This window comes from Leuresthes tenuis, unplaced genomic scaffold, assembly GCF_036924035.1.
Source record: "Leuresthes tenuis unplaced genomic scaffold, fLeuTen1.0.hap1 SCAF_5, whole genome shotgun sequence".
NCBI lineage: Eukaryota > Metazoa > Chordata > Actinopteri > Atheriniformes > Atherinopsidae > Leuresthes > Leuresthes tenuis.
Window position 1 is genome coordinate 4,114,795 of NW_027325359.1, and position 15,789 is coordinate 4,130,583.

The following is a 15,789-nucleotide window of genomic DNA, read 5'->3' on the forward strand; positions in this document are numbered from 1 at the left end:
ACTGCTGGTATGTGAGACTAAGAGAGAGGTACAAATGGTAAATCAAAGACAAAGTGCTGCAGATAACAGGAAACAGGAATGTTTGGATCATTTTTAGGTTAATCAAACAAAGACATAAATGATCATGTAACAAAAATACACAGAAGAATTTAAAACAACAGAATGTGGCAGGTGCAGGTTTAACAACCTGTTCCTATGGTACCTAAACGTGTCACAACTAGACATTTCATATTTTTACATTAGAAATTATATCAGTCTGTACAACAGAATAGATCATTCATATTAAATACCCACATACCCACCCACATCCCTCCCCCACCCTATACTATCATATCATCTCTCCCATTGCCCCCCTTGCCTAGTCCTGCTCATACCCAGCTCCTCTCTGAAATCTCAATTCCAGTCCATTTTGCAGCAATAGTATTAAGTCTAATAAAATCAGTTAGGAATTCAAACCCAGTTCATCACAAAGAATGTACAATAAAAAGCAAACAAATACAATCCAGCAAGCATCCATGTCGGTTGTTTGGACTTTCCACAAACTCCTCTCTTGTCCCTCCTCCTCAGATTTCTGCATGTCTTTGTTTTTTGGATGTGGTTCATCATTAATACATCCCAGAGTTTTCTGTGCATACTGAACCTTTGTGTGTGTGTGTGTGTGTTTTTCGTTTGTAGTGTTTCTGACCGATGCTTGTTTCCAAATTAACAAATGCTTCTTGAAGTCAGAATGGAAAGGGACTGGCTGGTGATGGGAGTACGACATCCTGTGTGCAAGTGTGTATGTGTGTGCGTACGTGTTCATATGTGTGGGCTTGAGTGTTGCTAAGAGGGCGTAACATTGAAGGATTTTCATCTACTTCTACTGATGGCTGCCAGAGGTGGAGAAGGAGCACAGAGGAAGATGAAGGTAGAAGTCTGCATGAAGGGTCTGTTTCCATGGTAACCCATGAGCGCACCTCTAAAAGCAGTCCTCCATCAACAAACGTCCATCCTTCTCTGCGCGCTCGAGGGGGTGGAGGGGTGCTCGAGGGAGGACAAATGAAGCAGGGAGCAGGAGGAGGGACTTTAATAGGTTTTCTGGATAATTCCTGGTATCAGAAACAAGTCAGGTCATTACACAGGTAAGCAGCAGCAGCAAAAAAACAGCAAGGACCACAGGTGATTACATGGTTGGAGTTGAAGGGTGGTTAAGGATGATGGACTTTTGAGGGTTAATGGAAAGGGGAATGGCAGAACATGAACTTGTGTTTGTTATGTAGATGCAATTTGCGTTTTGCAAAATATCACTTTGATTTTCTCAATATATTTCTATCTATATAAAGTCATTTTATACAAAAGATGTCCATAAATGATAATATACATCTAGCTATTTACAGATAGAATGTTCTCTCTGTGCGACTGGTTTGTAAAGATACTGGAAAAGGTTTTGCATTGGTTCAACTACACAGCGTCTCAGTCTAAGACTCTTCCAGCGTCACCACAGATGCAATTGACAACTTGGCTCTGTCTCGGCCTGCAGTTGGAAATTTGGTGTCATTATTTTCTGACTCGTGCCTCCGGACGTGCATGGGTGAGGGGCAGTGCTTGGAGGGGGTGCCAGAGTTGTAGGTCACCTGGCCATTCTTCTCGTCTGAAAAAAGTTGTTTAATTACGTCAAAGAAGTTACTCAATGGGCTGCCTAGGTACACAGGAAGAAAAGAGGACAAACAGGGAAAAGAGGAGAAAGAGAACAAACAAACTAATGAACAATTCACAGGATAGAGACGTGACTACATGTAAGACGGAGCAGAAGCAAGGACGAGGACCGACAGACACGGCAAAGATGAGCACTGCTGAAGCAGCTATGCTGAGACTATGTATTGTGTGAGCTCTTATAAATCATGCATGTCATAGTACATTCAATGACAAACACAATATCACACACACTACACACATAATCTGACATTAAATACGTGAGAGTCAATATAGGTTTTCTGTACACTTGTATTATCGTTTTTTTTGTTTTTTTCTTATAAACTGTGCTCTGTTCAGAAAGTAGGCATGAAGCATCCTAAAGCAGGCCTTGTCAGCCAGAAGCACGACAAATGACTGAAGGAACAAGCAAAGGTTAGATCCAGCTCTCTAAGCTCAGTCATACCAGCTTATGGTCCTTCTTGACCTTGGTGTTCCTCTCAGGAACATCATCTGGCAGTGTCACCCTTACACACAAGTCAGTCTTAATTCAGTCTGTTTTTAACTGTTTATTTGTGATTCTAAGATGGTGAAACGAGCTAGCAAATCAGAGCAGGGGCACCCACTCAAAATTCAAGAATCTCTTGAAGCTTCATCTGTACCTGTTAGCTCTTATGCATAGAATTGTGTTTCTTACTTGTAAGTTGCTTTGGATAAAAGCATCTGATAAAATACTAAACATAAATAAAAGAGGGAAATAAAAAAATTGGAGCTTCAGGAAAGAGCTGCCACTAAAATAATAATAAAAAAAGATGAGTATGTCCACTGATTTTGTTAAACCAAACTAGCTTTCTCAGACATCAGAACACCGAAGAACAACTTGAAACTTAATAACGCTCACCTAAACACACAAACTACCTCAGCGGAGCCTCAATGGTCCCATTGCAGGTAAGGGGACCAAAAATGAAAAATGGAGTAAATTTGTGTTCATTTTGTTAATGGGGCACAACTTTGGGAACTATCAGTCAAAAAAAGGCCTCCTCTATGCTTGACAGAACCACTATTTGCCCCCAAAGTCCTGTAGGGTGACAAATGAACAGTGACAACATCAGTTTAACACTGGTTGGGGCACTGCACAGCAAACAAAGCACACATATGCTGGACCTTTTTAATGTCTGAGCATAAGCATTTGAAAAAAATATATGTTAAAATATCTTGTGTAGACCACCTCCATTAGCCTGTAAACTGCATTTACAGGAATGATTGGTTGTGTTTTTCTTGTTTTTACATATTCTTTATGATTTTGGCTGCTGAATTATTCACCTGGAAAATAATTACAGATACTGTCTTCCCTCATCCCAAATCAGCACGCTTTAAAGGGCAAGAAACATATTTAACTATACAGTTGATCAATAAAACACCATCTTCTAAGCGATTACTCCAACAATGTGTCTTTTACCGTCTTTCCTACTCATTTGATGGCTTTCTATTGTTTTCCTAAGCTGGTCCCCCAGGTATGGTGGCATTACAGGTGATTATAGGGGACATAATGACCAAGACTTGATTAAGCCTTTTGTCTGACAAACATTGGTATGCAAAGCCTTTTCTCCTCATAATTACAGTCACTGGGTTTTATCTGTAAAGGCCTTGTGGTCATGCAACAGTCAAACTCAAAGAGGTGAAGAGGGCAGCTCTGCTTTCAAAAGCAACTTTCATACTAAATCTATCAGCCTTCAGAACAGGGGCTGCTCTACTCCACTATCAATGTTTTCTAATATAGTCAGTTTCTTCTATTGTGCTTTAAGTGGTCTCATATTCTACAAAGTGCTATGAACTGTACTCTTACAATGTCATCCCTGCTGCATAGAAACCCCACAGCAGTCATTAAAACCTAATCTCATGTAATTGAACATAATTTCACCCTTCCCACACCTCAGCCTGATAATGAGTATGGCAATAGGAAAGATCAAAAATAATTGGTAAACTTACTGGGGCAAAGCAATGATAACAGATTGTTATCATAACAGCTGTCGTAGCTGCTGTTAACTCATGAGAGCCCAGTGAGGGCAATAATGCATAAAAGACTCAAAGTAAAAATAGAACACAGGCTTAACAATGACAGCACAAAAGTGGATATAGCATGAAAACATACAGTTTGATGGAGGTATTCAGTAAGTAATCTGCATCTGACATGTATTTAAGAATGAGTGGAAGGGATATACATGTAGGCCAACATTATGACACTCAAACCACAATTTACACATGGGATGAAACCGATACTTTCTCACATCTTCCAGAAAAGCACCATTTACCTGACTGACCAGCAGATGGAGGTATTGTACAGAGGATGAGAACTTAGGCACACGCACAACAGAGCAGTGTCTCACAAGAGGGAACATAGAAGAGCTGAAGGGGAAGACCGGGATCCCTATTTCTCGCTTCTATTATTTTCATGCTGTAGACTATACATTGAGAGAATATAATATAGACACTGTGGGCATAGAACACGCTTATACCTGTTCAGACACTCTGTAATCAACAAATGGTGAGAAGATAAAATGTGACTTTCTCAACATCAATAAGCTCACACGTAACGTGAAGCTGACTGTAAGGGGTTTACATATTTTGCCTTTAAAGATGCCAAAAGAGGCTGGTGGCCAGTCGAAAACTAGGCATCATCATATTTGAACACAGAAATAGAGATAGGGCAAGAGATGGAGAGAACACTTATCAGGTGTGTTGCTGTGTGGCGCAGTGCATTGTGGGAGTGTATTAAGGTGCAGAGGTGTTGCCATGGTGACAGGCTCAGGCAATCAGTCTTGGAAGTAGGAGTAACAGAATGTGAATCAGTTTACCTCTGCTCTAATCCTCAATGCCGGGGCAACAAGACAACATTTGACCCACAGTCGCCCCTTGAGAGCAACTCCCACCTTTTCAAATCAGTGAGGCGCTGACATGCAATGGAAGCCGTTCGGAGAAGCAGAGTGTGGATTGGGGATTTCAAGCACAGCAAAGAGAGGGGCGTCTGAGCTTTGCGTCAGCAGTGAAAGTACTTCATCCAGGGGTGGGATGGGAAAATGAGGCGGTAGGGTAATGGATGAAAAAAGTTTTGGGAGATAAAAGCTGTATTTGTATATTTAATATTTTGAAAAACAAGTTATTACTCACCAGACAACTGTTGGACCCCAGGCTGGTCATGCGTGCTTAACAACTGGCTTTGAATCGTCTCTACCACTCGCTTAAAACGTCGGCTCGGTCCTGAACACAAACACAGGGGTAAAATAAATTTTGGGATAATGGATCCATTTTTTCAATAGAGACACTGGATTGTCCCAAAAGAGAAACACACTGTGGAATTAATGAAAGCTTTTTTCCGTCATCTGTTCCAGTAAGCCATGATAGTGAACAAAAATGCAGAGCTGCACCTCCTCAAAGTGGCATACAGCCATCATAAATACTGCGTTTCTCCAACTGTGACTCCCAAAAACGTGAGCTCATTTACACTGAAATACACAGTCAACGGCATGAAAAGGGCCGAGCATGTAGAGAATATGTGAAGGGAATGATTGAGAGAGGAAAAATCTTAAAATGAGGAGGATCGACCAGTGCAAGCAAGCTGGCAAACAGCAGAAAATCGGATAGAACTGACTTTAGGGTTAGAACTAGATCAGACTAAGAGTAAAGCATCCTGTTGTGTTGGTTGGAGTCAGGGTAAGGGGCTCAGGAATTAATTATGACACTAAATCATAGTCAGTGCCCAAAAGGAGAAAAAAGCAATTGTGTGTGTGTGTGAGAGAGAGGGAGAGACAGAAGAGAGTGAAGAAGAGCATGCATGTGTTTCTGCACAACTAAGCATTCACACATGATTGCGTAGTATGTAATCTTGCATAGCCAGACCTCGTTTTGTTACACTCAGGGAAAATATTATCAAGCACTCAGAACTGCAAGAACTTCAAGAAATTCTCAGGCAGCTGTTCATTCTGGCAGCAAGTTTGAAAATGCCTACCCCTAAGAACAACACTTCAGGTTTATTTGTTGGGTATAAACGTTGCATTCTGCTAAACATGCAAGTGGCAGCTTTCTATATTTTTCAAAGTGTGACTTGGGAGTTGAGATTTCCCAAGACCTCTGTAAGCCCAATGAAATGGAAAACCAGCTTTTCAAAAATAGATAATACCACATGGAACTGTGTCCTACATGATTTGTTGACTCCCAACTGGATGGGTATGGGTTTGAACCAAAACATTTTTATTTTTTGGGTGTCATGGACAACACTTGGTCTACTATGGGCTCACATTTTATGTTTAATCGCATTTACCAGATTTTCTTCTTTGACTTTTATCTCTGTGCACAGTTTTAGTCTACTAAATGCTCCAACTGTGCAAACACATGTAGGCTAGGCAAAGTAGAGAACTGTTGTGAATGTTAATGCTGATATAGTGGTGTGTCTATGTGCCTTTTAGCTAAAAAAAAAAAAAGACTGGTGACCATGTGTGCTGAAATAGACAACTGGTTGTGAGCTGGGTAAACAGATTTCATGTGCTGAAGTAGTCTAACCTGAGAGGAGGGTGAAGGTGACAGAGTAGATGCCATTCTCTTTCGTGGCTGCTGTGCTCTCTGTGTAGGTGATATCCACCTGAAATTTGACCGGCTTTTGGAAGACAGTAGGGCCGGCTGTGGACTTGTACTCCGCTCGGAAACTGGTTTGAGAGATCACACTGTGGCTCAGGCTGGGAATCTGGGAAGGAAGGAAGAGACGGGAAAGGAAAAAATTGACAAAGAGGGAGAGATATGAATGAAAAAAATGGGAGGTACGAAAATGCATGTAATGAGATTATGCATAAGTATCAGTGATGTCCATTTTTTCTCCTACACCTTGCAATAACAGGATGAATGAACCCTGATGAATAAAATACCCTCCACATAGTATGAGCCACAGTTGAGACTCTAAGAAGATTAAAGCCTCAGGGAGTAGCCATGCGTGCCACAGAGACTTAAGCTAATGTAATCTTGAGTCATCCAACAACACTGCACTCTCCCTCCTAAAATGAATTTGTATGCCCAATGAACAGGTGAGCCTTGAAATTGTCACGGTTTGCCGAAGTGCTGGAGAGGGTTTGACATTCCATTAATGTGAGTGTGCTCAGAGGTATGATTCCTCTGATTCAGGTGCCAATCTCCTGTCTGGAATACCAGCTTGCATAACCCAGAGGAGAAAATAGCTGCCTTTAGGGAAGGGGAAACAGATTTGACATTGACCTGCACTGGCAGAGTTTGCATTTACTTTAACTTTGTTGAATCTAACTGGGGTGAGGACAGGTTCCGTTCAATTATGCACCCTGAATATCAACTACCACTGCTGAATGTTTGTTGCTACTGTGCCTGTTGTGCTCATTGATGTCACCTGCGTCTGCATGTAACTGTACATCAACACTATTTTAAAACCCAACACACACACACACAGATGCAATCTACACTATTTCTCAGCCTCTCTCATTGCACAGCTAAATATATAAACACACATACTGAAAACTAAGTATTGAAAGCAAGGCATCTATATGCTAATGATCAGTGATACTGATTTTTCTATTGACCTCAAGTGAGTCTACAGTCAAAGAGAAAACAGAAGCACAGAATACAAGGAGTTTACAGAATTGCTGCATAAATCAGGGAGATGTTAGGAAGCACTCAGATCAAGGCTGCCTAATAACTGCACATGCACGTAACAGAAGTAAAGCCAGGGTAAGAAGAAAAGTGGAAAAAGAAAAAATTAAGCCAAAAGTGTTATACACACCGAGAGGAAGGCTTGAACGATGTCTGCCTTGATCGAGCTGAGGGGCTTGTCTTTGATTACAATAAAGATCTGCTCCTCTTTTTCCAGGTTGATGAAGTTACCAAACCAGGATTTTTTGGCAAGTCTGTAGAAAAAGACAGGAAAAACAATGTTCACATTATTTTGCTTCTACAAGAGAGTACTTGCCAAAATATCATTTTTTGTGCTTCCCTGTTGTATGAACCCATCCGCCTATTTTCCACCCAGTCCAGAAAAATGGAGAACGGGTTAAGATGTCTCTATCTACAACTTGGAAGTAATGAAAAGTAATGAGGTAAATGAGTTAAAAGTATGCAGAGGCCATCTTCTAAAAGTCTTTCATCCATAGTTATAGATAAGTGTCTTCTTCAAAATTCAGATTGTGGCCGAAAGGTGTCACATGTTATTCATTACAATCTGGCTTCTGTGATGGCTATCAAACCTGCATGAAAAACAAGGCAGGGAAGCAGATCCCCACAGAGACCTGGGCAGAGACCCGTAAAGAAGATTAATGTCTTTTTCATCAACTCTAGGTATTGTCTCGTTCAGTTTCAAGTTATCCACAGACTCCACTAATGAAAGTCAAAGCTGTACAAGATATCGCCTCTCAGTTTGATAATAGCAGTACAACAGAAGCATATCTCCTTTATAGCTTCTCTGTCGCAAAAAGGCGAGATATTGGAGAAAAAAAAAAAGAAAAAAGAGAAAAGAAACTTTCACTGATATTCTAAGTTTTAACATTGTCTCTGATTCTGGTCTTAATTGCAATGGGAACTTCAGACTCCAGATGTGAATGGCAAAGCATGGAAGCAAATTTTTTATAGTGTGATTACAGCAAAAAAATTATTTAAACTTTCTAGAGGAAGATAGATGATCACTCTTTTAAGCAGAGTTGCATATGAATTCAATAATATCTGACTGTCTGTTACCTAAGAAACCACCCAGAGTCCCGAGTGTGACAGCTGTTTTTTATAATTTCTAATAGCAGAGGCAGAGAGGGATGATACTGTAGGTGTGTGAGTTTATTCTGTTTTCTTTTATAAGTAAAAATATAAACTGTCTTAGTTGGACATCTTGTATGCTGTACATCTAGAACCCATCTTTAAAAACATGCTTGGCAAATACTATGCAGGTGAGGAAACCTTTGTGTGTTCTATCCAGTGAGGTATGCATAACACAGATGTGCTCTTTTGTGTGCCCAGACCACGCTATACAGGAGACGGTGCAAATTAATTAATTACTGGCCTTAGCCAAGATGTACCTCCAGATTTCTGGGATACTGATATTCTGGGATACTGATATTCTGTCAATACGATGCCGTAACAGACATGTTTTGCAAAAACCTGTTCAAACAAGAAGAGGTATTTTCTACTCAACCCTCCAACTTCTTACAGCCAAGTCATTCTTCCCAAGCATACAGCAGTCTGCCAACACAACAGGCATATCTAGGCCAACCTCGAGTAATCAGGCCTATGGGAGTTTGGCAACTTCACACTAGCCGTCTCCCCACCCTCCTCCACCCATCTACTCGTATAACCCACGACCTCCTGCTAACATGCTGCATCTGTAACCCAGACTGGACCTGAGGTCATTAAAAGGAACTCAGCAGGCAAAAATCAAACATTTATGGATGGTTCACTTTCCAAAACATCACGCTATCAAGAGCAAGCCTGTTTGAGTCAGTGACTGAGGGACTGACAGGTTATGCATACTTAGTAGTGGTGCATTCAAAAGAACACCATCTACTCACTCTGGGGAAGACTCTGGTGTGAGGCTGGACATCTCCTCCTGTGTAGGAACTGTGGAGACAAGAGTCAGTCAGATATATGTGAAAGATTCAGAGAGAGTCAACAAATATACATAGAATTATTCAGTGTTTCCATTTAAATCTTATGTCAACTAGGATGTCAGTACCTTGGAGTTTCCTGCGGTGGAAGCGCGGTGAGCCCAGGAAGCTGTTCTTGATGGAGTTGAGGCGCGTTCTCCAAGGCATGCCTCCAATGGAGGGGCTTGGTGGTGGCGTTGGTGTTGGGGTCCCAGCTGGACTGTCCTTGGGTGTATGCACTGGAGTACCCTTTGGGGTGGGGAGGGGGCTGCCTCGAGGGGAGGGGTGAGGGGTAACCTGTATGAGGGGGATAGATTTGGGTGGGTGGTCAGTAAATGGAGAAGGAGCTGGCGCCACGGGATGAAAATGGTGCAGCCGGATAGGGGACAGGGGCACTACGGGGCTGAAGGGCACAGAGAGTTGTGGGTTGGCGTTGTAATGTGAGCGGCGCACCTGCGGGCTGTTTGGGATGGAAGCACTGCTGATGGATGAGGAGGAAAAGGGGGATGGTGAGATTGGAGAAGTAGGGGTAGGAGGCACAGAGGCAGAGGGAGGCTGCGATGGAGGCTGGCAGGGAGAAGACGGTTCTGATTTGGCTGCAGGTGCTGGATCAGGTGAGGTTTCAGGCAGGGGGTTTGAACGTGTGGCTTGGAGAGGCTTTGGGGCAACTTTGGGCTTGGCAGGGAGTGTCTGTGTCTTGTTAAGCGCTTCCGGCAAGGGCTCAATATTTGGAGCGAGTGAGTTAGGGGTGGAGATACGAGGGCCTGTGCGATTTGGAGCAGGTTCAGGGGATGGACAGGGGCTGGAGTTTGGGGACTGGGTAAAGTCTGGAGACTGAGGTGGAACACAGAACTTTCTGACAGGCTGGATTCAAAAGACATGATGCAAGGAGGCACAGCACAGGAAAGCCAAGAGCACAAGTAGGTGGGAATCAGGAACGGAAAAGAAACCACATGGAGACATATACACATTCACAAAGAAAGATAGAGCCAGGAACAAAGTGACCACACAGACAAAGGTAGAAGCAGCCAAAGAACAAAGAAGCAGGTGAGGAGTGTACACACACACACACACACAGGAAAGGTGGAGGAATTGTGAAAAAAAGAGGACAAGCAAAAAAGTAATCATAACTTAAACCATTCATATCAAAATAAGACAAAACAATACTAAAATGGAAAAAACAATGGCAGCAAGCAATGTGCACAGAATCAAAAAAGTCCAAACAATATTCATAAAAAGATGGACCTTACTTTCATAAAACATACAGGGCTCTGATAGTAGAGAAAAGCAAGCAAGCACAGACAGATGTTAAGACAACTGGGACAGACTCAATAACAGGTGGAAGGTAGCATCTCCGATGAGATATTTCTGACTCCCTCGCAGGTTAACCCATCCGTTTGACTTCAATTTGTAAAATTAAAAGCAGTGCTCCACTACTTGTCTTAAACACCAACCCCATTTTGGAAAAGTCTGAGAAACAACCCCATACAGAGCACCCTGCTGAGAGCATGATCTCGGCTTTGGGTACGTCTAAGAAATCAATTTCCTTTTCAGATCAGCCTGAAAGAACCTTGTGTGGTGTGAGGAGCTCGTCTTGGGATCCAGGCTAATCTTGAGCCTTCTCAGGTTAGTCAGCTGGAAAAGTTTACCTCATGCTCCCCAGCTCTGAGCAAGGAAAGTGGGATTTTCTAAAGCATCCCCTGAGCTGGATTTCCACAGAGCTCAGGCAACAGAAAACAGAGGGAGGGATAATAATTGGGGTGGATTGTAAGTGAATGGAAAAAAGAAAAGAGGTTTCAGTGATGGAGAAAGTTTGATGTGCTGTCACATCCCCCGTGTGTGTTCAATGTGTTTTTGGGGGTTAGCAGAAACATCCAAACAGCATGGACAAAGAAATAACTAATGCAACTTCAGAAGTTGTAGAAGTGTGTAATCATTGTGGATACCAACCTCTTTAAAACATAAAGGTAAATAAGAACTTAAGGAGATGTTAAACATACTATTTGTTTATAATAAATCAGTGGAAAGGTGTACCAAAACCACATTTACATGGATGCACATCTTCATTTTCTCTTGATGACAAAAACATCACTATCCAGTATGAGTCTGTTATACAGTATGTGAGTGTGTCTGTCTGTCTAAGCCTTATGACTTACCCGTGGGCTGCTGAGGGGGCTGGTAGAGAGGCCAGAGGAGGCTCCACTAATAGACCGTGACCTGTGGCACAAACACGTGACAACACACAAAGGGGCAGAAGTGATTTGTAGGATCAACCAGTGACTTGTTCCATGTTTCAATAACCACGGGTAAAGGTGAGAAGCTGGTTACATGTAGTGTATTGTTAGAAAGCAAAGCAGCACGTCATTCTCAGAACATAGACTGCTATGACATCCTTTGCAAACACAACACCTGTTCACACAAAGACGGTAAATGCACTACAACACAGTAACAGCAGCACAGACTTGACAATATACATTACTAGCATTGGCTCCCAGCAATTAGTGTCCCATCACTTAAGCTTTAGGTTAAAATGTATTGATCTCACAAATCCATTGGTGACTTTCCACAGACTACCATTCAAAAAGAAAGCTTTCTTTCCCTCTACAGTTTTTTTTAATAAATCAAATTGTTTTTATGCCTGTAGGCCATGGAAATGTCTTGAGAGGGAGAATAAAGAGGAACATTTGGTCGAGTGCCATTTGTCATGTTTGTCTTTTCCCTCACAGATGCCGTCAATAACCCCAATGAGCAGAGTCCTGCTCAGAAATGAACAATCACAGCACAATCTGTCTCCATCAAGCGCACACATGTACACACACAAACACAAAAACAGCGCCTGTCAACACTTGGAAACACCAGCTGCTCACTGTCACAACATTGCTCCTTTTTGTCATTCAGTCTAATAATACCCCCTCCTCCTTCTATCCATCTCTTTCTGCATCTCAGCATTGATCCATTTGTGAACAAGTGAGTTTACAAATCTTCTATTTCTCTCTGAACATATATGAAGATAAAAACTTTAACTATTTCTTTTTTTTAAGTTTTCTGGTTGGAGATGAAGTCCTTGTTAACAAATGTAAGATATAAATCAAAGAGTTTAAAAGTGCTGGAAGAGACTGGAAAGGAAGGAAGATGGGATGAGAAGGTGGAGGGTGGATTAGCATGCTGCAGATTTAGTAGTGTGTCTAATGTTAGAGCCATCCTACAAGAGTGTCTAGTTATTCTTACAATGAGACAAAACTTATATACCCCATTATATCTTATTATATTAGTACATATCATTCCAAATGCAACAACTCCTAAACAAAGGAGTGAAACAAGAGCTAGAATCTTACTTCTGAGAGTGACAGACACAAAAATATAACAGAAGAAGTGACATAAACAACTACAGAGAGAGAGAGGAAAATGTAAGAACACCCACTGCCAAAGTTATTTTTGTAAATCCTCACTCTCCACTCTATGAGTGTATTTTTTCCACACATTCATTCATACACGAGTAGGCGATACTGAATGCTGGCTAGGATTTCTTATTTCATCGAGCAGCTGACCAGACAGTTGCCATAATTTACATTTATGTCCAACAATCCACTGAGACATGTTTGTACACTAAATCTAAGCATGGCCAAAACCTCAGTCCATTATGAGCATATTGTTAGAAGCACTCTGCATATGTTAGTGTTGGACCAGCAGCTCTATACAGCTAATGTTACAGATGGTTATGCTGTACAGTAATGTGCTGTCAGAGGCCCAACACTATTTCAGAGTGACAATGAATTATTGTTGTTGTATGCTTAATTTAAAGTGAACAACACAGACACACCAAAACAACTTGGGAATCATTTATCATGTATCAGAAAATCAGGACAGCACGTTATCAAATCAGAGCTAGAAGGGATGTTGGAGCAACAGCTATTCTCTGTGTGTCTGTATATAGGCTTGCTTGCTTATGTTATACCAGAGTCCAGATGATATGTGCATTAATTGTGTTTAAATATACACTATTAGCCCGGTTACATTTGGAGTATTGAAGTATTTTGCTTATGTTTTGGTGTCAGGAAACTGGATAAGGTTGAATCCAGATGAGTAGAGACATGCATATGCTAACTGAATAATCAAAGTGAAACTGGAGCACACAAACACTCAAAACCTGAACATAATTTTTTTTCACGAGTTGGGTTTCCATTTACTAAAGAAGCAAATCTGACAAGATGTTCTAAAACAAAACCAAAAAGATAAATAAAAAGAAAGAAGCAAATGCTTTTGGTTGTGAAGCAGACACTTTAGTCAGACACTGATTTCAAGCGAATAAACAACTCTGGGTCATGTCACCAGAGGGTGGCAGTGTAGGCTATGTCGCTCGAAGTTATTCAACCCAGAAACAAACCTCAAGGAGGAAAAATCAACAACACATGCAGTGGACAGAAGGAAAACGGAGAGGACAGCACTCTTAAGGAATTATTTTCTTCTCTGGGGATATCTGGGATATTGTACCATAAGAGATTCATCAGTCCCATAAAGGCAAACACAGACAGGAAACAGCTGAGTCACACTATTTTAATCTCTGACAGGTCAGCTGTGATTCGCTCATGTTCTCCCCCTAATGAATATAAATTCTTCTTCAAAACAGGCAAAACTCAGCTCAAGTAAACATTAAAACTTTTGCGCATTAGTTGAAGTCTTGCTGTTTTGATTTGTTTTTCCTTTCTATTCATCTTTTCTAAAAATCTTCTAAATCTAAATATGAACTTACTATTGACATTGTGTTTTGGTTATTATAACAGAGTAAAAAGAGGATTAGTCCTTTTCACACATTAGTTGGATCTTATCATTGCAAAAATACAAACACAAGAAGAAGAAAAAAAACCTTCAGCCGTCTCCATTCCTCCTTGTTAATTCACAGAGACCAGACAGAGTTGACTAAGTGCTGCATCAGTGTGTGCTTACACAACAAGCCAGAGTCATGGAATCAGCTGAGGGACAACTGCGTCACTGGTTAGAGGTTTGTCCCTTGATGCTGGCTTTGCCTTATTACACACTTAGATGCTTCACTTCAACTCACCCGCTATGCTGTTGTACTTTTGCACATGGCACCACTGCTCAACAAGATTAATCAGTCCCAGCTTGAAAGTGATGTGTGACAAGACCTTTAAAATTGGTTGTTTAAATTTCCATTAATGTATATTTGGCTCAAAAATTTAGGGCAAGTATATATACTATATAAGTATATACAAATACTTACCAAAGTATTCTATTCTACCAAATTTCTTAGAAAAGTGTTATACACTATCCACACAATTATTCATCCACCCTTTTTTCCTTAAAACTGTCTCCATCTGTACCACACTTAACATCTAAATTCATAAAAAGAAACAAAAAACACAGAGTTGAGTAATGACTAATTTTACAACAAACACTATGATCCAATTTTTGATGCAGGCTTTTTACTTGTGAGAAGTTATTTTCATATTGTGCAAATGAAACTTTCACCACTGAGTATCACAATCATATTTGAATAAATTCATGTATCTCAAAATCTGGGCAACTTGGAACATGCCTCTTTAGAAGAAAACAGGAACATGTGTTTATATGTGTTTTTGTTTGTTTTGACACGAATTTGAGTAGCTATCATAGTGTGCCCATTACCCATCACTTAATTACTATAAGCCTATTCTGGAACAGGCCCCATGTCCTCATGTGAGACTCATCCAAAGCACCTGTGGGGTACTAATGTTGCCCTGTGGGAGATGGAACAAGTACAACATATTCACAGATGAGGGCATGGACTGAAATAAAACAAAATGGAAGCAAAAAAGATAGTGTTGCCAGGATCCAAACAGCAAGTGAACGTATGCCAAAAACACAATACTGCTGTTCTGCCATTGATGTAAAGTTCAGTGGAAAAAGTTAAGCTATTTTTCTGTCTCTCTACCTTTGTCACCAACTGTCCCACTACTGGAACTCATCTACATGAGTAGATATTCATATAAATCAACATGCAGCTTAAATTTGTTTCCTTCATTGAGCCCTGAAAACTCCCTGAGGACTCATTGCATTCATTTTCACATCTAAGCTCCTCAAATTTCTAAATGTAGGAAGAACCCTGCGGTTTTTGCAGTTGAGATTCGTGTTAAAGGTGTTTTACTTGTGCTCACTTCAGCCTCTTAAATAAATTAGTGTCAACAATTAGCAGGTGAGCTGGACTTATTAAAGCTGTTCTGACTACTCTACATTCAAACTGCATGAGGCAACTGGAGCAGATCTGTAAAAATAAAAATCTATTGATATTCTCTTCTCCACGCTGCAGTACTTTTCCATATTTCATTTACATATCATTAACCTCCCTTCGTTTCTCCTGGCATGTTGTTAAGATTTAAAATTAAATCAGCAGGATATCTTGTGCTTTGAGTTTAATTTTAAATATGCTTTTCAAGATCCGCTTGGGTATATAAAGACTAGAAAAATAATTCACATGTGGATATTT

At 40.8% G+C, this 15,789-nt stretch overlaps 1 protein-coding gene across 3 annotated transcripts in view; it reads right to left on the reverse strand.

Moving 5' to 3' along the window:
* Positions 1-319: 319 nt before the first annotated feature.
* Positions 320-15,789, reverse strand: part of brsk2a (BR serine/threonine kinase 2a) — a 158,316-nt gene continuing 142,846 nt past the window's right edge. For 2 of the 3 annotated variants that reach the window (XM_072385516.1, XM_072385515.1), the window contains 7 exons: positions 11,465-11,525; positions 9,398-9,605; positions 9,234-9,282; positions 7,466-7,589; positions 6,229-6,409; positions 4,840-4,929; positions 320-1,088 (listed from right to left, as the gene is read on the reverse strand). In XM_072385516.1, coding sequence (XP_072241617.1) covers positions 1,066-1,088; positions 4,840-4,929; positions 6,229-6,409; positions 7,466-7,589; positions 9,234-9,282; positions 9,398-9,605; positions 11,465-11,525 — 736 coding nt within the window. In that variant the 3' untranslated portion in view covers positions 320-1,065. The other variant, XM_072385517.1, reaches the window with a different exon arrangement.